The sequence below is a fragment of the Bos taurus genome, chromosome 14 (genome assembly GCF_002263795.3).
Source record: "Bos taurus isolate L1 Dominette 01449 registration number 42190680 breed Hereford chromosome 14, ARS-UCD2.0, whole genome shotgun sequence".
Taxonomy (NCBI): domain Eukaryota; kingdom Metazoa; phylum Chordata; class Mammalia; order Artiodactyla; family Bovidae; genus Bos; species Bos taurus.
The window spans coordinates 21,222,770-21,249,874 of NC_037341.1; the positions used below are offsets into that span (position 1 = coordinate 21,222,770).

The window sequence follows — 27,105 nt, forward strand, 5'->3', positions numbered from 1 at the left end:
TATATCTTGAGTACATCCCACCAAAAGAATAGAACAGGAAAACAAATGGAAGTTATAAATCCCTGAGTCCAAGAAATTATTTACGTGCTCCAATATTTCCAGAGAAAATTCATATTGGGTATTTCTGTTGTTTTCTTCTGGTTAGAAAGAAAAGCACAGACTCATAGGAAGGGACCCAGAAGAATGAATTTGAAGAATGACTGGCAGGAAAAAAATGCAGGTGTGATGTTTGAAAAAGAAAAAACTTATACTATATTTTCAGAGACATGATATTATTTGAGGAAACCCCCAAAGACCCTACAGATAAAGTACTAAAATAAGGAAGCAAATTTAATGAAGTCACTGTTTAAAATGATTTGAACTTCTATAAACCAGTGATAAAAAATGAGAAAAAATTAAAATAAAACCATTTATGATGCATGGAAGTATGAAACACTGAGGAATAAATTAATACAAGACATGTAAAACCTATAAAAAGCAAATAACATTTTGTGAAAATTAAAGACAATCTTCATAAAGGAAGAAATAGAAAATGTTCATGGAATAAAAGATTCAGTACTGAGAGATTTCAATTCTTCTCAAATTTTACCTACTAATTTTAATGCAACCCCAAACAAAATCCCAAGAAGAATATTTTTCTTTTTTCTTTTTTTTTAGCAATTGACAAGTTAACTCTAAAATTTGGGTGGAAATGAAAAGAACCAAGAACAGCAAAAATGGTCTTGAAGAAGAACAGTGAGGAAGTTGAAAGACTTACAGACCTGGGCGTCAGAGTTTATCATAAACCTTTAGTACCTGAGACAGGTATTTCTGGTGCAAACATAAAGAAATAGAGAAAAAGAACAGAGTATACAGTCCGTCTACTGGATCCAGGAATAGACTCACACAAATACAGGCAATTTATGGCGAAGGTGTCACTGGGGAAAGAGTTGTCTCTTCAGTGGCTGGCACCGGGTCAACTGAATATTTATCTGAAAAAAAAGTCTTGACTCTAACTGATGGTGCATACAACAAACTATTCATGACAGGTTATGGATTTAAACCATGTGCTATGAAACAATAAAACTTCCAGAAAAAAAATGTGAGAAAGTTCTTACATGACCTTGGCAAAAACTTCCTAAGCAGTTTACAAAACATAATGATTTAAAGGAAAACACTGGTAAATTAGAACATCTTAAATTTAAGAACCTTTATTCATCAAGAGATACCAGCCAATAAGGAGAGCTTCCTGTCAATATTCTGGTTTTTAATCTATTTACACAAACGTGTTTAGGTCGTGAAAATTCATTGAGCTCTCCTCTTATCATGATAAGTACATGATTCTGTAGATATATTACACTCTTCAAAACAATAAAAGGCCAATAAGACAAAGAATTCTTTCAAATAAACAGGAAAATTACAAATAACTTAAAAGTGGGCAAAAACATGGCAGAAAAACTGACACGCAATTGAAGAGGCACTCAGGCTCTTTCCTCTCCAGGTAAACACAAAAACATAACTGGCTTCTTGGCAAGTGAAATGGGAACTGTAAGTGGAATCCTCTAAAACTTCTTCGTCCCAGCATCAAAATAGTAACCCCCAAACATCATAGTCTAGAAGAAATGACAGTGATTAGTGTCACTTAAAACTTAGAGGATGCACGGCTGGTGGGCCCTATGTTCTTTCTCTTCATTAAATTTAACAGTGTGAGTGAAGGAAGTTAGAGAAATAGCATATGACATCTTTTATCCATGGAATCTAAAAAGAGGTGATACAAAATAACTTATCCACAAAACAGAAAGGGACTCACAAGACTTCAAGAAGAAACTTGTGGCTGCCTAGGTGGAAGGATCGGGGGAAGGGATAGTTAGGGAGTTTGGGATGGACAAGCACACACTGTTGTATTTAACATGCATAACCAACAAAGACCTGCTGTACAACACAGAGAAGTCTGCTCAATGTCACGCGGCAGTCTGGGTGAGAGGGGAGTCTGGGGGAGAATGGATCCATGTGGATGTATAGCTGAGCCACTCTGCCATGCACCTGAAACTATCACTACACTGTTAATCGGCTATATTCCAAAATAAAATAAAAAGTTAAAGTGCAGACTCTTAGTAAGACTGATCCTCGGGGTTAACAGTGGGCAACCACAAACTCAAATAATAGTTCTAATTGCAACTGCTAGACCAAAATAAAGGATATTTGCTTTACAGATTAACATAGATGCAACTATGAGTGTTTCGCAGTCACTGATGTGGCAGATACATACTTTCCATCAGCGAGGGGAACCAGGACTGTTGGCATTCCCCTCACTGGCTCAGCAGTAGAGAGTCCTCCTGCCAGTGCAGGAGACGTGGGTTTGAGCCCTAGGTCCAGAAGATCCCCTGAAGAAAGAAACGGCAACCCACTCCAGTATTCCTGCCTGGGAGAATCCCAAGGACAGAGGAGCCTGGCGGGCTACAGTCTCTGGGGTCACAAAAAATAGGACACAACTGAGCGGCTAACACACACGCAACATGTATTTGAGTATGGATTCTCCTGGCCCATCTTCAGCACTTCAGACAGCACTGCTATCTGAACATTCTGCCAACAAGCATTCTCATGCGTCTCTAAGAGACCCAGCTAGGAAGACAAAGAAAATAACTGGATACACCTCTGGTATGACTTATAGCATATCCTGGCCTGATGGAGTGACAGAATAACCTCTCAAAGACAAAGCTGAGATGCTGGCTTGAAGGTGCTACCCTGCCGAGAGGGCATGCCTTCTTTGGGGCCAGTATGCACACATGATGACCATTATAGTGCCCTGCCCTCCATGGTTTGGATATTTGGGCCCAAGAACTAACAAACAGGTGGCGTTAGGAATGACTTGGTTTACTATGATTCCTAATGACTAACTTGAAGGATCTGTACATTACTCCCCCTAAATGTGTCCTCTGAGGGTCTAAAGATCCTGGTCCCTTAAAAGAGGGCTTCCACTGGGGGACACCTGAGAGTCCGATCAAAGTTCCAGCTCTGCCTGCCTCTCAGTCATGTGGATATCTTGGGCGGGGAGTCCAGCAGGCAGGAGAGGGTTGCCATCCTGGCAGGAGTATGGATCCTGGCTATCAGGAACAGCAAGGCTGCCATTAAATTTGGGGAACAGAGAAGAACACATTTAGTGACCCTCTTGGCCTCTCCTAGTTCTTTCTGGCCAGACTTGACAGCCAATCAGCTGGGCAGCAGCCAGAGAACTTGAAGGTCATGGTGACCAGGGCTCAGGTCCCTTAGGGATGAAGGTCACCAGGTAAGCCATCTAGGCAAGCAGGGATGCTAGGCAAGAAGGAAGATGTGGATGGAGGGGTATGTAGGCAACGAGAGCTGGGAGCAGCCCCCACAGCTGAGCACCCGGGAGGAATGGCGAGACTTTGGAAGCAAGTCTCGCCCGGCTACTCAGCCACCTTCTATGGAATCAGGAGACAGGCGCCTGTGGGAAAGTTAAGTCTGTGTTCACTTGAAATGGACCTCCTGATTCCACGTCACAGGCTACCGCAAACACAAGTTTACTTTTACACAGATGAGCCTGGGGGTCACATTTCTTTCATGGAGGACAATCCCCGAGTCCATGCCCAGCTTGCTCAGCCACATGGTGGACACGCATGCCCACGCTGTGTGAAGCACAGCACCCACAGAAAACCTATAATTTAAGCTTCTCCTGTGACTCATGTCATCAATTCAGCAGCCATGTCGTTGCAATTTATCGATGGTTGGTTTGCTGTCATGGAACACTGATTCCATCGGCAAGGTTACTTGATAATATCAGGTTTATAAGAGTGAGAGTTGTTTTCCCATAAGGCCAGAGCTAATAGATGCTTTTTCCTCATTTAATTGGGATTAAGTTTTATGAATGATCAATTACTTGCATAATGTCCACAACAGTTTTTTCATAAAATAGTCAAGCCATTAAAAGCCACACTGTAATAATAATAATGATAACAACAATAATAAAAACTTACTCTGAATCCTGAGTAACAGTGGAAGAAGCTAAGAAGACTCTCTGAACCCTCCTGCTCCCCTCGCCCCACCATGCTGGTGGACACACTCTTCCCAATGATATCATTTTGGCAACACTGTCAGAACACACTCCTTTTGTGCCACCATGGGAGTCTGGAAGTTTCCATGATTGTAAAACTTAACTCCCTAATTGCCGTTGTCTCTCCCAGTAACCTGGAACTGTCTAAAAGGGAACAGAGTGCTTCTTGTTCATTTCTTATCTCCTGTACATCTATAGACATCCCAGGCGGCACGGTGGTAAAGAACCCGCCTGTCAATGCAGGAGATGCAGGAGACAAGGGTTTGATCCCTGGGTTGGGAAGATGCCCTGGAGGAGAAAATGGCAACCCACTCCAGTATTTTCGCTCCATGGAAAATTCCATGGACAGAGGAGCCTGGAGGGCTACAGTCCGTGGGTTGCAAACAGTCAGACATGACTTGAGCATGCATGCACCAGCACCAATGCATCTATGAGCCTGGGTCTTGGTATCACACTTCATAAATGTGGCCTGAAGCTGAAGTCCATCCATGTGTAAGCGTATGAAGATGACTTCATGCAAACAGGAATTGCCTTTCCCTGGGAGAGGCATCAAAACCTACCCAGTGACTGTTCAGACGATGTGGCTGCCCATTCTCCTTGGAACAACAGGTCGTTGATCCACATGGGCTTTTGGTTCTAGTTGCCCTCTCCACCGAGGAAAGCCAAAAGAGAGATGGTGGTGGGTGGGGTTAACAGGAGCAGGTTAGTCAGTAAATCCTACTTTATTTATTCACAAAGTAAAACCATGAACTAGGGATGGGTTTGCAGCTTCTTTGTGATCGTGGGGCCGTCACTCCCGGAAACACATCAGGACCACACAAGTAAACTCTACATTTGGTGGCTTTAAACGAAGATCAGGAAGCATAAAGTACCACCTATTTTAGTACTGAATGACTAGAACACAGGTGTCCTCTGTTCTCTCCTGTGAACATTTACTGACTTTTTCTTACCCCAAGATGTGCAGACTTGAACTCTTTCTAAAGAGCAGGCTCTGAATGGCTCTGAATATTGAGAATGACAGAGAGTAAGGCTTAATTTGTTTAAAAATTTGATTTAAGAATGAAATGTTTTGGGTGCTTCCCTGGTGGTTGAGTGGCTAAAACTCCACTCTCCCAATGCAGGGGGCCCAGGTTTGATTCCTGGTAAGGGAACTAGATCCCACATATCAAAACTAAGACTTTACAGGCTGGAACTAAAAATCCCCCATGCTGCAGTGAAGAGCAAAGATCCCATGTGCCACAACTAAGACCTGGTACAGACAAGTTAGTTAATTAATTAAAAAATAAAAATATTAAAAAAGAATGCAATGTTTTTACATTCAAAAGATAATCATAACCATATTTGGCATATTAGCAACTAACATAGTGGCTTCATGCTCTTTAAAATATAATTAATTCACTTCTTCAGATGACATTTATATACACATACTTCTTTCAGGCAGTCTTTATATTTGATTATTGTGTAGTAAGAAGGAGAGTCACATCATTTTTATCATCTAGAATGGATTTTTATCAATGTTGCCCTTTTTCATTATTTGCTGATTTCTTTTCCTGGTTATTCCTGGTGTGGTTTCTACTATAGATATTTCTCAGTGTTCAAAAGAATGGTTTTCTCAGGTTCAAGAGGGGTGGGTCTAGTAGAACATTGAAAGTAGACATTTGCAAAAGAAGAAAAGGTAATGTGAAGAGAAGGAAAGGGGGAGAGAGGGAGAGAATGTGAGGTGGAAACACCAGGGAAGGGGGGCTGGGAGGAAACTGTGTGTACCCATGTCTGCGTGTGCACCTGTGTGTGTGCACTGTGTATGTGCCTGTGTGTGTGCGTGTGCACCTGTGTGCACTGTGTATGTGCCCATGTGTGTGCATGTGCACCTGTGTGTGTGCATTGTGTATGTGCCCATGTGTGTGGGTGTGCACCTGTGTATGTGCACTATGTGCCTGTGTGTGTGTGCACCTGTGTGTGCACTGTGTGTGTGCCCATGTGTGTGCGTGTGTACCTGTGTGTGTGTGTGCACTGTGTGTGTGTGCACTATGTGGCTGTGTGTGTGTGTGCACCTGTGTGTGTGCACTGTGTATGTGCTCATGTGTGTGTGCGTGTGCACCTGTGTGTGTGTGCACTGTGTATGTGCCCGTGTGTGTGTGCATGTGCACCTGTGTGTGTGTGCACTGTGTATGTGCCCATGTGTGTGTGCGTGTGTACCTGTGTGCGTGTGCACTGTGTATGTGCTCATGTGTGTGTGTGTACCTGTGTGCGTGTGCTCTGTGTATGTGCTCATGTGTGTGTGCGTGTATACCTGTGTGTGTGTGCACTGTGTGTGTGCCCGTGTGTGTGCGTGTGTACCTGTGTGCGTGTGTGCATTTGTGTGTGGGTGTGCTGAGGGCACAATGTCAAAGACCAGCAGAAACAGACACCAAGAGTGACCAACATGAGGGAGAGGCTCACCCACTGGTGGAAACAAAACAGACCAGGGCATACACAAACACAGCAACACAACTCCCTCAACTAACATGGTGATGTCTGGCTTTTAACACGACTGTGACAAAAGACACTTTTAGAGCATGTGGCTCTTTTATGACTATCATCGTAAATGCCGATTTTATTTCTTGACATTTACCTGAATGCAGATATTTGGTCCATAAATCTAGTTTCCTTTCTTAGTTCCCTGAACTAAAAAAAAAACTAGAAACTTACAGATACACACAAGGCCATCAGTATGAACAAGAGTTGTCTGACATTTGGATGGCTTCCATTTATCCTTCTCCACTTGACCAAAACATATCATGAATCATTTCACAGAACTTGCTGCCATGCAGGAGAAATATTTAAAATGAGGATCAAGCGTTAAAATAGTCAAGTGAGTGCTGAATTAGCAGGGATCATCTCCTCCGATGTATTATTAAAATTGGGTGTATGTAAATGTACGTGTCATCTCACTATATATGTGTATGTGCAAGTATATATATGCACACACACAAATCTGTGCAGTGCTTTGGCAGCCAAGTATTCCACTGAATCTGAAATAACTTGCTTTTAGAGGCTGTCCCTGATTTAGAAGCTCTCAACTAAAGATTGAGCCTGCAAGTCCACAAGTCACTTCCCATCAGAGTGAGTCTGAAGTTCAGGGAAGAGCGGATTTGACACGCAAGTGGATTGAAAGCCTGGAAGAGTTCACCAAGAAGTCACCAGCAAAGAGGGTCAGGGACACACCTGGGGTGGGGCTCCAGTGTTTAGAGACTGGGGAGCTGAAGGAGAACCAGAGCTGAGAGCTGAGATAGAATCAGAGAGGCAGGGGAGGTCAGGAAGGTGAGTGGGCCTGCCAGTTCTTCCTTCCTGCAAGGAACTTGGAGCCCCTGACCCCAAGAGAGACGATGGGCTCTGTGTCTGCCTCTGCCTCCAAGGACACAGGCCCTCAGAGGGCTGAGGGGGTTTGAACTCTCTCAGCTTTCACGGGGTACCCAGAAGAGCAGAGCTGACTTCATGGTCACCCCGGGCATATGAGATTGTTTCCCTACCAGTGTGGCTCTCCTGGCCTGGAGAACATCCTGCTCCATGAGCAGCATGCCATGGAGTGGAGGCATGTCCCTGACCTCAGGTGAGGACCACGTGAGCACCTTCATGAATCAGACGCTCCAGGGCTCACCTTCCTCCAAGGGTCCACGCATCCAGTAGCAGCGGTTCCACCTGCTGCCCTGTGACCCCAAGCCTCCTGTCCACAGATTCACTGGCTGATTCCTTACAAAAGCATCTCAGAAACAGGCAGTAGGCACTTACATTCTCACTGTGATTTCTCTTCCTGACTGAAAATGACCAAAGGAAATGAAGGGCGAAAGTAACAGAATTAAGAGCACCTTGTTTTTATGTTGGATGAAATAGACTGTAGAGGAAAACAGGTATTGATTGGAGAAAATAAATGAGAAATGATTATTACAGTGAGAGTGGCCTGGTTTGTAGTCAAGGGGCTGGTGGAAGCTTTGCCAGCCAAACAGTCTTGATTTTATTTATTTTTGTTACTTTTTTGGGCACTTTTTAATATTTTATTACTATGGGGTCTTAACCCTTTTAAATAGTCTTGACTTTGAAGGGACAGAAGTAGGGAAAGAATTGAAGAATTTGAAAGCAGAGAGGTTATAGGCACTATATAAAAGAGAATCAACATATTAAATAAAAATTCCTTCATATGAGTCACTAATTACATCAAGGTAAAGGTGCTTGCTCAGTCATGTCTGACTCTTTGCAACCTCATGGACTGTAGCCTACCAAGCTTCTCTGTCCATGGGATTTCCCAGGCTAGAATACTGGAGTGAGTTGCCAATAATCCCTTTGCCAGGTCTCCAGGTCTTCCTGACCCAGGGATTGAACTCGGGTCTCCTGTGTCTTCTGCAATGGCAGGTGGATTCTTTACCACTGTACCACTAATTGCATTACTTATTCTCTAAATGAACATTGGTAGACAATAAGGAAAAAAAAAACACCTCAAGTAAGATCATGTACTAAAGATACAATAGTAAATAAAATAGATATCTTGTTTCCAAAAAGTTAACAGTATATCAAAAAGAATTATGTATGATTCATTAAAGTTTTGTTCAATAGTTTGCTCTTTTTTTGATGTCTCACCAACCAAATTCTAAACTTGAAGGCAGGGGATCTGCTTTCTTCTGGATGGGTGGACAGATGGATGAATGAATAATAAAATAGCTATAATTCAAAGTAATAAGTGCTTTAAAACAGACAGGAAAAGAAGTACTTTGGGGACACAATGGAAGAAAGTATTAGTCAGCCTGGGAGGTCATGGGGACAGCTCACGGCGGAGATGACATTAGTCATTAGCCTTAAAGAGTGACTACAAATCCTACAGGGGAAAAGATAAAGGAGAGTATGCTGCCAGGAACAGATGTAGTAGAATTGAGATGGAAAGAGAATGATATAACATAAAATAAAATAAAATAAGAAGGAGTTTTAGGCTTGGGGTTTCCTGCAGAAAACAGTCTGGTGATGAGACTGGAAGAAGAACATTTGGAAGTGGATGTGATACGAGAAAAGCACTTTCTGTTTCAAGGAGGATGAAATAAACAAGGAGAATGATCACACAAGGAAAAAAATGAAGTGAAAAGGCAGCAGAGAGCTTCAAAGGCGAAGACAAGTCAGAAGGCACATCTGCATAAAGCCGGAGGCCAGTTAAGCTCTGCTTGGAGGTGGGGGACAGTTCTCGGGACCCAGAGGCCGAGACTGAAAATACTGCACGGAGCAGCCTTAGTCAAGAAGGCAGAGGGATGTGACATCTGAACTTGGCTCCGAGGTCCCACAGAGGGTCTGACCCACCACGAGGCCCCCTGGATCCAGGGTGGCGGTTCACCCAGTTTCACCCAACACACTCCCCTGACAAAGTCCCCGTCTGCGTTAAGAGTTCCAGGAAGTCACGCACAGAGAGAAAACACTGCAACTAAAGCACACACATGCTTTAGGGGTAGGGAGTTCACATGTCAGCATGTGGGACAGGTTTATCTGGGTTCACACTTCCAGCGGGAAAAACACAACAAAGCGTCAGAACTCTTATGTTTGCCAACACATACTGTAATTGAGAGGAGACTTCCAGTGGGTACATTAATAGCTTTCTTGAGAGATAACAGCAGAGATGAAGAACCTGCCAGTGATTCAAGTCAATTCTTCCTTCTCAGAAGATGAAGGAGAAATAAGAGATGGAATGAAATACTTCTACATTGGGTTAGAGATGCTCCATGGAACAACTGGGTGAGAAGACAGTGACTGCATCTGAACTCTGATGTGCCTGGGCAGGTTGAAAGGAACCTCAGTGCATTGGTTACCTACACATCAAGGCGACAAGGCAGTCACGTGATCCATGGAAGCTGAAAGAGACTCTGGATTTTGTCTGAGACATAACCAAATCCTCTGAGAATACATTGTAGATGCCTGTGAAAAGTGAAAGTGTTAGTCACTCAATCGTGTCTCACTCCTTGCAACCCAACAGACTGTGGCTCGCAGGCTCCTCTGTCCATGGGATTTCCCAGGCAAGCATACTGGAGTGGTTGCCATGCCCTCAGAGACCTCATAAGAATGCAGGTTCAGTCTGGAGTTAGCCTGGGAACCTGCACTTCTAATAAGCACCCAGGGGTGCTCTGAGCAGGTAGGCTCTGGGTGACACCTGGTCCCCAAGTAGGAGGAGGGATGTTATCATATAATCCCCTGGTTTATTATACCAATGTGCTAACTGGGGCAACGCTGGTGCAGAGTAAGTGCTGAACAAACACCAAGGAAGGAAATATTCTTTCCTCAATCAAGAGTAGCAAATTGTGCTGTGTAAAAAGGTTTGTGTATCCAGGTGGCGCTAGTGGTAAAGAAACTGCCTGCCAAGGCAGGAGAGGCAAGAGATGTGGGTTCACTCCCTGGGTTGAGATCTCCTGGAGAAGGAAATGGCAACCTACTCTAGTATTCTTGCCTGGAGAATCCCATGGACAGAGGAGCCTGGCGGGCTACAGTCCATGGGGTCGTACAGTCGGACACAACTGAAGTGAGCAAGCACCAGAGAAAGAAGAGCTGAGTGGATAAACAGTGATCTCTGTGGTTGAGTTCTGCAAGACGAAAGCCTCGGTGGGTACATCTTCATGTGTGGCCCACAAGGGTGGCCTGCATCATGGCTTTAGAAAAGGTCTGGTTTCTGGAGATGTTCACGCCGTATGTCCTAGAACCATTGGCTGACCTGTACCACCCACATCCTTGTGATAATATTGGAACATGGAAAGAAAAGGTAGAGAAAAGAAAGCACATTTGCTTGTTCTTATTTTTTTCTGAGAAACTTTACTTGGAATAGTTATGTATAAGCCCCATGCTGTTTTTCCCAAAATTCAGGCTTTATGATGGAAAGTAAAACATACACAACTAAGCTGGGGAGCACCCGCCTCACGCAACCATCACATTATAGATGCAAACTGGAGAGCACTGCTCTTCAGTCTCTCAGTTCCGCCTGCTGTGTTGGCCCCGTTCTAAAGGCCCGTCCTTGACCTCAGGCCAATGGCAAAAACAATACACACCTCCTGATGTGTAAAAATCCATCTTGGAAGGACAAGGCCCACACCAGTTCATCGCCTGGGAGACAGCGTTTTGAAAGGAAAACAACTAGAATGAACAGAGATTTGTACGTACTCCAGGTATTTTAACACAGACTTAAAATCACATCACTCATTCATGGAATACAAAAATCCGGAAGGAAGGAGAGTGATCTCTAATCAGCAGTGCTGTGAATCAAGAAAACGTGCTAGGCTTGGTTTGTAGGTCTGATATAGTCCACCTTGATTTATTCATCTGTTGATGAGGTGTAAGTAAATATTCCCCCAAATGCGGATGCTGAGATGGGATCTCAACATGGCAGTGCAGGTTCATCCGCTGTAACAAAGATACCACCCGGTGGGGGTGCTGACGGTGGGGGAGGCTGTGGGGGGTCTGTGTGGAGTTCTGCACCTTCTGCTCAGTTTTGCTGTGACTCTAAATTGCTCTAAAAAGTAAAGACTATTGGGGGAACAAAGGAATGCTAGGGTCTGCAGTATCGGGGCAATACAGTGGCTACACTGTGTCCAGTGAGACATGGAGTACACTCTGGACCACAGACAGGCCCACAGTTCTGACTCTGGTCCAGTCTCTTTCAGTCAAAGACCCTTGCGGGAATAAAGCACTAACTTCCCCCAACCCAGCTTGTCAGTTAGACCTAGACAATGTCACTTGAAATCAACACTGAATATTCATTGGAAGGGATGGTGCTGAAGGTGAAGCTCCAATCCTTTGGCCGCCTGATGTTAAGAGCCAACTCATTAGAAAAGACCCTGATGCTGGGAAAGATTGAAGACAAAAGGAGAAGGAGATGGCAGAGGATGAGATGGTTGGATAGCATCACTCAATGGACATGTATTTGAGCAAACTCCAGGAGATTGTGAAGGACAGGGATGCCTGACTTGCTGCAGTCCATGGGGTCACAAAGAGTCAGACACGATTTAGTGACCGAACAAAGTAAAGAGATAACTAAATTAAAATTTTATTACAAAACTTCATCTAACTAGGAGGCAGCAATAAGACCATGAAAGGACAGTGGGATTTACCTCTAATATAATTAAGAGCCTTGAATTCACTTGTGCCTCTAAAGAGTCACATAGAAAAGCCATTTCAGAGGCTGGAATATATTTTCCTAATGAGAGAAGAGGGGCTGGACTGGTGTAAAACACTTTACAGACGCACAACACAATTACCAATATTAGCAGATGCAATTGCAGGAGGATCAGATTAAGGATAACAGTAATAAAAGAAAAGAGCATAGAAAATCCAACGGTCATGATTTAGATGGACGCATGAGAGCCCCCTCAGCACCACATGTAACCTGAATTGTGCTGGAGGAAAAGCTGGAAATGCTAATAAGACACATGATTAAAGGTGGGTCTGGGGTTATAAATTGCTTTTTTAATGGTGAGGATAGTAGCTGACATAGAGGATCATAAGAAGATGAGAATGTCAGTATCAATTTTTATTAGTGTCAGGAACAATATGCAGTATATTTAAATCAGCTTCATTTGTATTAGTGTTTTTGTAAGTAGTAGCTGTAGAAGCAATAACATGTCCAATACATTCTAAAAGAAAGAACTAAATAAAGTTGCCAAGGTTCTCTGCAAAAGAGCCACAAGTTTTACACTGGGGAAAATCAGCCACATTTCCTTAGATACTCAGAATTCAGGAGCAACAAATTCTGGGTTCTGGACTAGAACAAAGCTGCAGAATCAGTCAGAGGAACAACTGTAGCAAATGGATGAAGTTGGACAAAATTAAAAAGAGACCAAGACTATAATTTTCCGTACAAATCAGACTTTTTTCAGGGTTTATATAGAATGGCAATTAGGATTCATACCTGGATCAACTTGAGCCATTTAAGAAACAGCTTGAGACCTATTTAGCCTGAGCATGATCAGGCTGTTGAAAATAAGTAATTATCAAATTAACAATAATCAGTAATTTTTATAAAATCATTCTCAGTAAAGAAAAAAATAGGTGAATTCATTTTGCTTATGAATTTTCCAGCAATTATCACAAGCTTTCTGAATTGATTAACTAATTTAATGACAAGTTAGGTAAAATTGAATATCTGACAAACATTTATTTAGAAAATTAGAAGACTAGGAAATGTTATTTTTAATTGAAGTGTATTCTTTTTTGAATTTCAGAAAACTAGGCTTTGAAATGCAAGTTCGATCCCTCGGTCAGGAAGATCCCCTGGAGAAGGGAATGACAACCCACTCCAGTATTCTTGCCTGGAAAATCCCATGGACAGAGGATCCTGGCAAGCTACAGTCCATGGGATCACAAAGAGTTGGACACAACTGAGCAACTGAACACCAACAGGCTTTGAAAAATAAACCATAAGGGTTACACTACAAAACTGTAACAATCCAGATTCTGAGGACATGGATGGCAGACTTTCTTTTTGATTCATATGCTGGATAATCAGCATTAATTGCACAGGAGAGAGCACGCAGCCAGGGTGAGGAGCTGGCCTGAGTTAGAAGTCTGAATTCCTTATTAGTTGTTTAATCTTAGGCTATTTATGTAAACTATTTATTTTCACTTTCTTCATCCAAAAACTGGAAAAATAATAGTTTCTACCTTGTAAGGTTCTTGGAGAATTGATGAAATAAACTGCTCCAGGACACTGAGGACTCTCTGGCTCTCAATAAATATTAGTTTGACTGTAATTATTGATGTTAATAAATATTAACATATTTAATTATCACTTAGATAGTAATCTCTATTTCTTCATTAGTTAAGTTCAATTCAGTCACTCAGTTGTGTCCGACTCAGTTGTGTCCGACTCTTTGTGACCCCATGGACTGCAGCACACCAGGCTTCCCTGTCTATCACCAACTCCCAGAGCTTGCTCCAACTCACATCCATCAAGTCAGTGATGCCATCCAACCATCTCATCCTCTGTTGTCACCCTCTCTTGCCTTCAGTGTTTCCCAGCATCAGGGTCTTTTCCAATGAGATTATTTAAACAATGCTGCTTCTCTCACAAAGCTGTTTCTTTCTGCTAAAGTCCTCTTTTTTTCTCTATGAATTTAGGTCAAACACAAAATATATTCATTTCTCCAAAATTTTCCTTTGTTTTTCACATTATTCTTCAAGACACATTACTCAAAAGGCCTTCCCTGCCTCTGAGTAGTTTAACTCCCTACAAAGAACCCTACTGGAAAACACACTTAGTTCTTCAGCAGTGAGACCCCCAAGAATCCCCCCTGGGAGGGCACGTATCACAGACCCCTGAATCCTTGAGCATTGTCCACTTCTCTCCTCTACTCCTCAGAGACATCATCTCCAAACAAACAGGAATTGTCAACAAGAAGAGATGCAAAAGCAAGAATTTAAGGGAGCCAGATACTTCAGCCATTTAATCCTGTCCCTATGTGTGGGTGTATTCTGGACTCTACTCTTATAAAAGCAGTTTAAAATGTAAAATTCTCAATGACAACATCCATGATGAAGGGGCCATGGCTTTCCTACAAACACATTTCCACAGAGAAAAGCACCAGCATGAAGGCTTGTACCCAATTCTGACAGATCCCATCCCATTCAATTGATGAATGGACCGAAGGTACTCCTTCAGGGAGACACAGGGCACAGCTGCCTGGAAAAATGAGGATGTAAACTGTCAATGCACACACTGTAAATTTCCAGGTGTACCAGACACTGTTATAGGTTCACACACCAGTGCGTGTCCAGACACTGCTGCCCGTACTCCAGTTTCCTTCCCCTGAGGAACACGCATACTATCGCTGCTTCCAGAAAGATGGATTAGACCCTGAGTTTGGGACTTTCTGGGTTTGCACACGTAGAGAAGAGATAAGGCGTTCCTCTTGCTTGACAAATCTTGTTAAAAAATAGCACCAGGACAGAAAACGTATCGGCAACATGCGTTTCTTTCTAAATATGCACTTTAAAACAAAACAAAGCCAGACCTTGCAAAGACCCCATGAAAGAAAACCTATGTATTGGAGTTTACTCTGCAAAAACTAGTCAACTGGAATTTCCAGAGCATTGCCTGAGGCCCATATCACAGTCTCTCAGTCTGAAGTGCTTAGATCCACCCCAAATTCCATGTTACATTCAAATACCTACAGTCAAAAATTCACATGATTATCTGGTAATTTTTTAAAATTTTTTAAATTGAAGTATGTTGATTCACAAGGTTGTGTTAATTTTTGGTACACAGCACGGTGATTCAGCTACATATATATTATATATAATTTATTTTTCCTATTCTTTTCCATTAGAGGTTATTATAAAATATTGAGTATAGCTCCCTGTGCTATACAGTAGGATCTTATTTATTGATTTTCTATATAGTCATGTGTCTATGTTAATCCCAAACTCCTCATTTATCCCCCTCTTCCTTTTTGTAAGGATAACTTTGTTTGCTATGTCTGTGAGTCTACTTCTGTTTTGTAAATAAGTTCATTTGTATTAGCCAAGACATGGAAGCAACCTAAGTGTTCATCAACAGATGAATGGGTAAAGAAGATGTGGTACATATGTACAAAGGAATATTCCTCAGCCTTTAAAAGGAATTAAATAATATACTTGTAGCAACACTGGGGGATCCAGGGATTATCAAACTAAGTAAAACAAGCCTGACAAAGAAAGACCTATCATGTGATATCATTTACATGTGGAATCTAAAAAACAATTATCTGATTATTAAGGAGAACCATCCTGGGCTTATTCCTCAGTCAGGTTCTCAGATGACCTCAGTTCTCTGTTTCCATCAGCACGAAAACAAACCACATGTGGGGTGTGCACACAGAGGCAGCACACCCTATGAGGAGAAAGTGGGAAACCGCTCACGTTACAGAAAAACGGTGTCTTGTTATCAGAATATTAGCTTGGATTGCTTTAGATGGACAGTCCGTAGTTTCTCCCCTTTGTCTCTTTGCTGCAGAGACAGAGGCACACGAGATAGGCCCACTGGCTTAGTGCTCACCGTCAAATGAGGATCTGAGGCTTGAAAAGTACAAAACATTCTAATAATTAAAGCCAATCAATCTTAGAAAAAGTAAAGTAGGGCAACTCTTACCTGAGCTCCTGGATTAGAGAATCCATTGGTGCTACTGACAAAAAGAAAGACAGAAAAGGAAAATCAGTGCATAATTTTGTAAACTGCATGAGAGCAACCTTTCACCTGCTCGGGATAACGGCCAGTGCATGCTTAGTGCATTACATGCGTGCTAAGTCACTGTAGTATTGTCTGACTCTTTTCAACCTCATGGACTATAGCCCACCAGGTTCCTCTGTCCATGGGATTCTCTAGACAGGAATATTGGAGTGGGTTACCAGGCCCTCCTCCGACCCAGGAATCAAAAACCCAAGTCTCCTACATCTCCTGCATTGGTAGGTGTCTTCTAGCGCCACTTGGGAAGCCCTGATTAGTGCAGACCCCACAGTTTCCCTTTGTGCTGATTCATCTTTCCAGTTCTTTGGACACAAGAAGACAGGTGACCAGGGCCCAGAACAGATAGTTCTGGATCAGGCCTCCAGTGACCCTGGGACTTTGCAGTCATGGATCAACTTCCAAATACCTGTCTCTAAAATCTCACCAAAAAAGTACAGCAGCACAGAGGACAAATTACTTTTTATTTTAAGGTTTTTTTTTAGTGTGGACCATTTTTTAAAGTCTATTGAATTTGTTACACTATTGCTTCTGCTTTATGTTTTGGTTTTTTGGCTGCAAGGTATGTGAGATCTTAGCTCCCCGACCATGTATTGAACCCACACCTCTGCATTAGAAGGTGAAGTCTTAACCATTGGACTGCGAGGGAAGTCCCTGAACTACTTTTTAAATCAATTTTGTTGTCTCTACGAAAATTTTCAAAAGAATCTTATTTGCATTTTATTTATATTAAACAAGCATTTAAATAAAATGGACAATATTTTATTAATAAATATCCTAAGATTCTGTTCCATACACTTTATTCCTGGAGAAAGAGGAGAAGTTTGAGTCATGTTAATTTCAACCTCCAATTAAAAATAAGACACTTACAGAAAGAAGAGCTTTGATTTTTCCGAAGATTTACAGACATGGGGAGAGGGGAGGAGAGGGTAAAATGTATGGAGAGAGTAACATGGAAACTTACATTACCAAATGTAAAATAGATAGCCAATGGGAATGCTGTATGTCTCAGGGAACTCAAACAGGGGCTGTGTATCAACCTTGAGGGGTGGGACAGGGAGGAAGATGGGAGGAAGGTGGAAGAGGAGGAGATATATGTACACCTATGGCTGATTCATGTTGATGTTTGACAGAAAACAACAAAATTATGTAAAGCAATTATCCTTCAATTAAAAAAATAAATAAATTTGCAAAAGAAAGCAGTTAGAGAAAAAAAAGCAATGATGGGAACTAAAGAAGTTCATGTTTATAAATACCTGCCTACCACAGAATAAGCAGCATATTGAGAGAGACAACAGGTGGTTTTAAAGATGACTCACGCTACATGAGAAACAGTTGTTTCATTTCTCCAACAACATTTTGGCTCTGTTTAAGAGTGCTTATGTATGTGCCAAAAGGATTCAAAGTCCAAAAAGAATGGCAAATTAAAATGCATTTGAAGTACGAGAGAGTCGTGTGCTTTCAGAAGCCAGAATAAGAGATTTGAACAATCCAAATACAGTTCCTAGAATACTGATATTTATGGCAGACGTGAGCCTATCCTAAACAGTGCTAGGATATTATCACTAAACTCTTATTCCATGGAGAACTTTGCTGCCTAAAACTTTGATGTTTCCAAAACTGCATTCCAAATATTAGGGACTGTAGCCCACCAGGCTCCTCTGTCCATGGGATTTCCCAGGCAAGAATACTGGAGTGGGTTGCCATTTCCCTCTACAGGAGATCTTCCCGAGCCAGGGATCAAACCTGTATGTCCTGCCTTACAGGCAGATTCTTTTCCACTGAGCCACCAGGGAAGTTGCTCCAAATAATAGGATATATGATGTAATTAGTTTTAAAGTAACTTTAACTAAACCTGGGAAAGAATACTGCACAACTTCAGTTTGGGTACAGAAAATGTCCATATCTTGGACCAAATGCAAATGCATGATTCTGCATTTTGGTTATCATGCCTAATGATAGTCAGGGTTCTATTTTAACTGGAAAAAAAAAATCATCCTGGAATTTTAAAAAATGGGTGATTCCATAATTCACTGAAATGGGGATTATGTACCTTGACTACACAACATAAACACAGCTAACAAAAGCATCGAATTTGATTAGATGCTTTCAACTGTAAATCTCAAAATGCTTCCAAACGACTGTGTGATCACTCCCCAGCCCAACCCTTCCTCCACCAGGAGGCCAACCTGAGGTGGGTCAGGCCAGGAACAGCTACTGGCTCCCTCCAGAGGCCAGGCTGAACCTTCCGTTTAGAATGGAGGGTCACACAAATATAGCTAATTATAATAAAAGTTATTTTCCTTAAGGGGTATTATTGCCAGTCAATCCTGTTTTCCAGATGTTTCGATCATCAAGGGCCTGTTTATATTTCAATATTACATTACCATCTGTTGGTTACAAAAAGAGAGGGTAACCGGCAAGTTAAACCTTTCAGACATGACTTTGCAGAGCTGCCGGAATCCCTGGCGGGGACAGTCTAAAACCAAACATCGTCATTTTACTCACATGAAGTTTAGATTGGGAGCCACTAAACCAGATAACATAAAAATCAAAACCCACTTTGGCAATAAATGAACGGTTTGGACTTTTCCCTTGGATGTTAAAGGTCACGTCGATAATTTGAGGTCTCCACAAAGCTTTCTTCCCTTGCTTACCCTTATACTGTTTTGCAGGATGTTTAAATCTACTCATGGTTGCATTTCGTAAACATTAGCATCCTACATTATTTGGCCTTTTCCGGGTCCTTCAATTCCTGGTTCATATTCTTTAGCCACAGAGTGCCATGATGCAGCGTCCTGGCTTGATTTAAAAACGGGAATCCTAAGGAAGTTGTGATCCTCCTGACAACCCATCAGGGACCAAGCATGGGATGCCCACATTTCATGGTGTGCTGGGCACAGGGTCACGGAATCTGCACGCTAACTCACCCTTGGTTCCTTTTGCACGGGTACGAAGCGTTTTATCTTCAGCCTCCGCATCCATCTGTAATGTGAACACAAAGTCCTGGGTCATTCCTTTGACACTGACTAAAATACAAACACAGGCCACTAGAAGATCTTTAGGTCATTATGAAGAGCAGAGGAGCTTTCCCATTGCTGAACAGCATCTGACTCTGTGGAGACAGAACCATGACTGCTCTTACAGCCCGCAAGTTCTGGAAATACTTCTGTAGATGCTGAAACCAGAGGAAATAGACAAGAAGGCAGATGTTCTTGTCTGCAAGTGTTCACTAGCGACTCAGACACTTTCAGCATCATGAAGATGGAAAGAAGAATGGTCTGACTAACAGTGGTTGTGAAAGAGACAAAACCTCAGATACCAAACCAAAATGTTCCAGACTAAGTTACTCAACCAGATTCCCTTGTATTTCTAGAACCTTTTGGATACAGGCCTTTTTTTAAAGAACTCGCCTGCCAATGCAGGAGACACAAGAGATGTGGGTTCTATCCCTAGGTCAGGCAGATCCCCTGGAGGAGGGAATGGCCACCCACTCCAGTATTTCTTGCCTGAAAAATCCTATGGACAGAGGAGGCTGGCAGGCTACAGCCCATAGGATCACACAGAGTTGGACAGAACTGAACACACATGCATGACCAGCTTCGGATACGGGCCTGTTTCTAAGTTAGAAAAAAAAACTCCCAGTGTAAAAAACCAATGTAGCACAAAACCTCAAAATGCCCCTATTGTAAAATACCACTGGAAATGATGATGACATTTACTCTGGTAATTCCAGAATAGAGGTGAGTTATAATCATCCACATCTATAAGGAGAGGAAACTTTGAGTGTTGTTTCGGTCAGCATCAATTCCCTAAAATATCATTACTAATGACCTTAAATATAACCAAGTGAATTATCAAAGGGATGCCAAGACTTAAAAAGTCTGCTATTTTAGTCCACATGGAGATAGATTCTGACCCGACTACCTCCAACCATTTCACTAGGATTTGTTAAGCATCTCAGTTTAATTCACATTTGCACTTTACCAGAAGAATTCTGAAACAGAAAGAAGTTGTTTCGCTGGTTGGAAATCAGAGGCAGGCAGAAGGTGCTCTCCACGGCTTCCATCCTTAAATCCTGACACAGGCGGGGATGCGGTGTGCCTGCAATGAGGATGGGAGACGCATCTCTGCTCTCCGAGGCTGAGTTGTGATGGAAAGCGCTGACCTGCCATAGACTTATAATAGGGGAGCAGGTGTGGCAATGATGGGCTTTAATTTCCTTTAATAAACCTTTTATGCGCCACACTTTTACTGCCATTCGACACTCTCCAAGGTCCTGCACATAATAGGTTCATTACTTTTGATTACTATAGTCTATTGAGACAAACAACTCCAGAACACACTATATATTATGTTCAGTTAAACCAATATAGACTATTTATCCATTGTGCATTTTTTCACCTGCAACACTACAGACAAAATTAACGACAGCCCTCGTAAGCTAAAACTATTAAAACCACCAGCACCCTTTTGTCATCATTTTATAATAAACACCACACCAATCACTGAACTGTTTTGCAAATTAGCCAACAAAAAGTGTCCACTGCTTTTTCGAGCAGCCATGGCTTTCGCCTACATAAAAAAGGTCTATTGTTACGACTATTTTAAAACTACATGATAAGAGAAGACAAGAAAACAGAAGTGTTTTTTTTTCTCTCCTATAGATGTCCCTTCTTTTAAAACCACGCCGATTTATGACAGATGTGACACTGTCTGGGATTACAGTGGCTTGGTTTACACAGGATGGTGAGCCCTGTGTTGTGAAATCCTCCTCTGTGAGTGTCCCTGCTGCATATAAAGTGGATCAACTCGTGCGAACCCCTCTCCCTGCGTGCTAATTGAGTCGCTTGATTATAATAAGGGAGATCAGCAGCTTAAGGGTTAAAATGGTCAAAACCATCCATTTTGCTTCTGCTGCTCATGCGGGGCGCGGGGTGGGGGGTGGAGGGATGGGCGGTGAGAATCCCCTCAACGTGAGTCTTAAGGTTATCCTGCACATAGGCGCTCTTAGCCTCCAACCACTCTGAACATTGCCCACCCAAACACAAAGCTTGAATGGGATGGACTCCCATTCAATGGGAAGTGAAGGCTGGACTCCACGGATTTCTTCATGAAAACTGCAACGCTGTGTGAAGAGGAGTGCCAGCAGCGCACAGGAAAGTTTCAGAAACCTGCTTTAACCTTCTCTCTAACAGCTTCCAGACGGATGCTCTTTTGCAATCCAGCTGTCTGAGCACCTGACGGCTCTGCCTTCCCCCTGAGCAGCCGCCTCCCTTTCACAGTCCCGGGAAGCTAGGCATAAATAAATATTCATGGATCCTGGCTTGAGGGCGCCTGGACTGCCAGCCTCAGGACGGCATTTTCCGATGCTATTGTCCTCTGGCTGGACAATAGCGTCATACTGGAGCACATACATCCCATTCAAGCTTTGTAAGAACTGGTAACACATCCACGAAGCTCAGTGTTCAACATAACATGTGGGCCAAGTGATGGGCATGGGAGGGATCAAGGCCCCCACATACAATTCACCCATTTCAGCTCTCCCTCCTTTCACACCTGAAGGACAGTTCCTAAGTTCTGGGTTTAGTTACGTCTTACAGCAACTTGGGGATAAGGATATAAGACATCTTGGGCTTTCTTTTGGGGCAAGAAGTTTTAACATTCATGAGAAAATTTGATCTCCTGGGAGACCTCAGCTTGAAAAAAAGCCTTTGTTCATGAAAACCTTACACCTGGGAACAGAAACCTCTAAGCATTCTTCCTATGGATTATGTTCATGGACTTCAATAAACTGCTGATGGGTAGACTTAATTTTTGTAAAATGGAACCTTGGATTCAGTGGGCACCACATTCCAGGGATGGTTCCTTCATGGGAAAGAGGTCCTACCTCATTGCTGGTGCTCAGACATGAGGGGTGTGCATGCGGGAGGGGACCAGCTACCCGGTCAAGTTCTCCCGGTTACAGAAGCAGCCACCACCATAACCCACATGGGCAGCATCCTAAAAACTCCACTTCTTATGGAGAACATTATCTTTTTTTTCTATTGGAAAAGGAGGCTTGATCAGCCTTTCTGCCTACATCCCAAATGCTATGGACAAGCCTGCAATTGACTTTGTAAAACTTAATGAAGCATTTCTTTCCTTAAAACAGAGCTTTGATTTTCCAAACAGCTGTCCTTCTTCCCATTTCTTAGGGCCTTTATCTGCATCCCATTGTTTATGGATGGGAATAAGACATTTTCTGAGACTCTTACCATTTCCTCCTGGCTATATCAATCTACTCAATCGAGATAAAACAGTAAGGGCAAATTTTGCCACTCTTATTTTTCATGAAGCTATGGGGAAAGTTCTATTAACCTGTAACTATGGATATGTTACATATAATATTTATGTTGAAGGGAAAAAAGGGGTTACTTCTTGGTATCCATTTCATAATGAAGTCATGAAAAAATATTTTAAGGAGATTCTCCCCCAGTTCTCTGGGGGAGATTAATTAATACAAGGATAAATGGCAAGAGGGAAAGAAACTTATAAAATAAAGGAGGCAAAGAAGCAAACTTAGAGGAAGGCTATGCCAACCAACAATGGAGATAAGCAAAGAGGCAGTGAAGAAGAAAGATGACTATAAAATACATTCTTATTATTTACTTGAATTTGGAAAACTCATGTAACATCTTCAAGGGATTTACAAAGCTATGTGCAGGTGTCCCTAGTGACATGAACTTGACCACCTTCTCCTCCTGGCACTTAGATACGTCAGGGGCTATCAGAGGATCTTCCTTCTGCATCACTCCATGGCACCAACTAGGTGCCGTCTTTGGGGTTCAGTTGTGTCCAACTCTTTGCAACCTCATGGACTGTAGCCCACCAGGCTCCTCTGTCCATGGGATTCTCCAGACAAGAATACTGGAGTGGGTTGCCATGCCCTCCTCCAGATGAGCTTCCTGACCCAGGAATCGAACCTGGGTCTCCTGCATTGCAGGCAGAGTCTTTACCATCTGAGCCACCAGGGACCCCTGGAATTGCTGATTTGTGGAAGGGAGAGATTCAAGAAGCAGGACACCAGATTGATAAACTCAGTTTTGCTTCCATCACACATGCAAATGACTGGTATGTGAGGAGATTTAGTTCCCTTTGATTTTATTTTTCACTTAAAACTCTATTTTGATCAATGGTTAAACAAAATTGTTTGTCCACAAAAACAACCTCCAAGTAAACATTTAATCACTTCTTAAGATTTGGGTAAAACAAATCTCTTGTTAATCTTTAAGTTTTATTTCTCCTTTCAACAGAATTCTATCCACTGTCATCCTTGATATAGATTTATAAGTAGTCTCGAATTTCTTAATATTAGTAGAAAAGCCATGGTGATCATAACATTTTGAGGACACTCTCAAAATCCTTATACAATTAATTGTAATCTTGTCTGAAAATGAAAGTGTTAGTCGCATAATTGTATCCAACTCTTTGTGACCCCATGGACTATAGCTCCTCAGGCTCCTCTGTCCATGGGATTCTCCGGGCAAGAATGCTGGAACGAGTTGCCATGCCCTCTTCCAGGGGATCTTCCCGACCCAGGGATCAAACTAGGTGTTCTGCATGGCATGCAGATTTTTTACCATCTAAGCCACCAGGGAAGCCCTGTCTAGTTACATATAATTTCACGCCAGTAGCTACTTTTAATTTGAGAAGTCTTTCACTACATTTGACTTACAATAAGTCCCACTTTAAAGATTTCGTAGTGGTCCTCTCCTGGGAGTTGTAAACCGACAAGGCAGTCTGTCTGTTGTGTCACGTGACTCTTCCATTCCTGAGAAGCTCACGGTGATGGCGAGAGGAAGTTAGTCCCGTGCCTGCCGGGAGGAGGTCCAGGGGTCCTCCCCACCAGGAGCCCCCCATCCTCAGCGGATGCTTCCTTAACAAAAGTCAGCTTTTTTTTAATGACAAAAAGAAACTGAGGAAGTTGGAAAAGGCTAACCTCAGAAAATGGAACAGCTAAATGATGTCTGTACCTTGGGACAGAACTTGGCCAGATCGAAGAACAAAGAACCCTACACTGAGTGCCCTTCCTTTTGATGAATCTGGCATCATTTTGTTTTCAACAGAGCTTTGAATCGACGGAAAATAGCAGCAGAAGATGCTTCCCTGTTGTACAAGGAAAAGATGGGGGAAATGAGCTGTGATCCTAAAAGCACAGTTGACTCGTTGAGAAGGAAACCAAGATTGAATGATCAAGTATATTTTTCCTCTGTTCTTACCCTCCTTTTAGTTTCCTGGTTCTCTTTTCATACATTTACTTATTTCTCAGGGAGAGTAATTCAGAAAATAAATGTAAGGACTTCCTGGTGGTCCTCTGGTTAAGACTCCGTGCCTCCAATGCTGTGGGCAAAGGTTCAGCCCCTGGTCAGGAAAGTTCCATATGCCATGCAATGCAGCCAAACATAATAATAATTTGTTTTTAAAAAAAGAAAGCAAACTTTAAAACATCTAAATGAATAAAATCAGGAAGTTTGACAGCATCCTTGATGCCATATTATTAATTTTCTGAAACTTTTTTGAATCCTTTCTCCTAAATGAAATGAAAAATTTTCCACATCTTTTATTTAGGGCACAGGATCCCTGATTTCAAATCTCTGTTCCTGTCCAGCTCTATCTGTACTGCTTCGTATTCTGCATAAAAAGCTGAAGAACCGAACGATGGCATCCTGCACATTGGTGACCCATCTCATGTCCTTTCACCCCTGATGGGGAAGCAGGTTCAGTCTTCTCTCAGACCAAGGACAGCTGTCTGGGGAGAGCTCTTCCTGAGGCTGAGGGCATGCACACCCCCACAGAAAAGCTGCCTTTGAAAGGGAATTTCTACAGTCAAATGGAAGAAACCTCAGGCCTGTGAAAGCTTGGGTGGCTTTAAGAGGAGGCTGATGTGTTTGGAGTCTCACTTTTGATGTCTGAGTTGCTGCCGCTCCTCTGTACCGACTAACCCTCTAACTTTGCACAACTGGCAACGTGACCATGAACCAAAGCCATATGTCTGTGTCCTTTTGCCAAACGACTCCAGCAAATAGTTCTATCATTCCCTTAGGTGGACGCCGGGTGCCAAGGATTTCTATTAGTCTCTGTACCACGGCCTCCGAGTCACAGTTTTGTGACCTAAGGGGGCAATCACCAGCTTTGTGTTTTCATAGACTTAAAAATATTTTTAATATGCTCTGATTAAAGAGAACTCAGTGAAAGTTAACACCCTGAAACCGTCTAAAAAAATTTTTTTCTTATTGATATTTTGAGATGCATGTGTTGAAAAATGCATAAATGTTAGAAAACAAGCTTCTTCATAGAGGGGTAAGCCATTTTAAACAGATTTTTCCCAAGGATGTCCCAGTTCCTTACTTTTCACTGTTTGTAGGAATTAACTGCAGAAATCAACTACAATGCTTTTAAAAACATGCTTTTAAAAATCTCACTTATTTACTCCTGATCCTTAAATAAACTAATTTCTAATACAAATGAATTCAAATTGGAATTTTAAAACAATTTTAATGCTGAGTCTCTCTCTAAGGGCAAACATGTGCAAACAAATAACATATACTAATCAATATGCAAAAGGGCTTGTAGGCTCAGAGAACTTCACCTGTTTAATATTTTAAAACAGTAGAGTGATCACGCTTCTGACAAAAAAAATCACAATCCTAAATTGGGCATTAACAATATATTTTTGTGAAAGTAAATCTACAGAGATAAAGCAATGTCATAGGAGAGAGTCTTTATAAAATGCTTCAATCGGATCCATTTTATTTCAACATATTCTGCTTTTTAATAAAAATGTTGTCTTACCTCTTTCTCCAGGTAACTTGTACGCTGACTCGGTGAGCCCCCTCCGTCAGAATGAACACCTGTGTTCGCTTTAGTGAGAAATCCTGCAATTCATTCTATTAAGATAAAAAATAAAAGAGAGAAGGTATGTAAGGTGGACAAAAAAAACAGAAAAGCAAAAATAACCAGTGATGTGAACAGTAAACAATTATCTATAATTCTGATGGACTATGCTATAAACAGAATGAAAATATCATACTATTTAATAATATATCAATGGGGAAAAGATGTTTACCTTTATCCTGGCTGTCTGTGTTAGTTGCTCAGTCATGTCTGACTCTTTGTGACCCCATGGACTGTAGCCCACCAGGCTCCTCTGTCCATGGATTCTCCAGGCAAGAACACTGGAGTAGGTTGCCAGTCCCTTCTCCAGGGGATCTTTCTGACCCAGGGATCGAACCAGGTCCCCTGTATTGCAGGCAGATTCTCTACCCCCTTTACCTTTATTAAGGTAAGCCAAATCGATTTTTGTTTTTCTTACCAAACTAGATATATAGATAAGATATAGATAAAGAAGGGCATGGCAACCCACTCCAGTATTCTTGTCTGGAGAATCCCCATGGACAGAGGAGCATGACAGGCTGCAGTCCATGGGGTCACGAAGAGCTGGACATGACTGAGCGGCTAAGCACACACATAGATATAGATATAGATAAAATGCCTGCCCTTTACTAGGAAAATTGTATAATAGGGCTTCTCAATGTCATTATTCTCGGTTTTATTTTTAACCACCAGAAGAAAAAGATCAGTCAAGGTTTGGCACGTGCTATCCTCAAGAAGTCACGAGAGACAAGATCCCAAGGCATGTGGATTTAGGCCGCCCTTGAATGAGGTGTCCCGAAAGGCTACTAGCACTTTTTGCCAACGTTTCATCCTGCTTTCCATGGGAACAATCTGCGTGTGGCTTCCTTGCTTCCAGACATAACACACAGGCCTGCATCTCCTTTACCTGGTCCCAGGGATGGAACAGAAT

At 42.2% G+C, this 27,105-nt stretch overlaps 1 protein-coding gene across 3 annotated transcripts in view; it reads right to left on the reverse strand.

Annotated features, from left to right (window-relative positions):
• Positions 1-26,178, reverse strand: part of ST18 (ST18 C2H2C-type zinc finger transcription factor) — a 90,848-nt gene extending 64,670 nt beyond the window's left edge. For 2 of the 3 annotated variants that reach the window (XR_009490474.1, XM_025001821.2), the window contains exons 1-3: positions 26,094-26,178; positions 19,190-19,244; positions 16,167-16,200 (exon numbers count right to left, since the gene is read on the reverse strand). Coding sequence is in view for 2 of the 3 variants with exons in the window: in XM_025001821.2 (XP_024857589.1) it covers positions 16,167-16,200; positions 19,190-19,244 (89 nt within the window). In the remaining variant the exon portion in view is untranslated. The remainder of the gene's footprint in view (positions 1-16,166; positions 16,201-19,189; positions 19,245-26,093) is intronic. The other variant, XM_025001822.2, reaches the window with a different exon arrangement.
• Between the last annotated feature and the right edge of the window lie 927 nt (positions 26,179-27,105).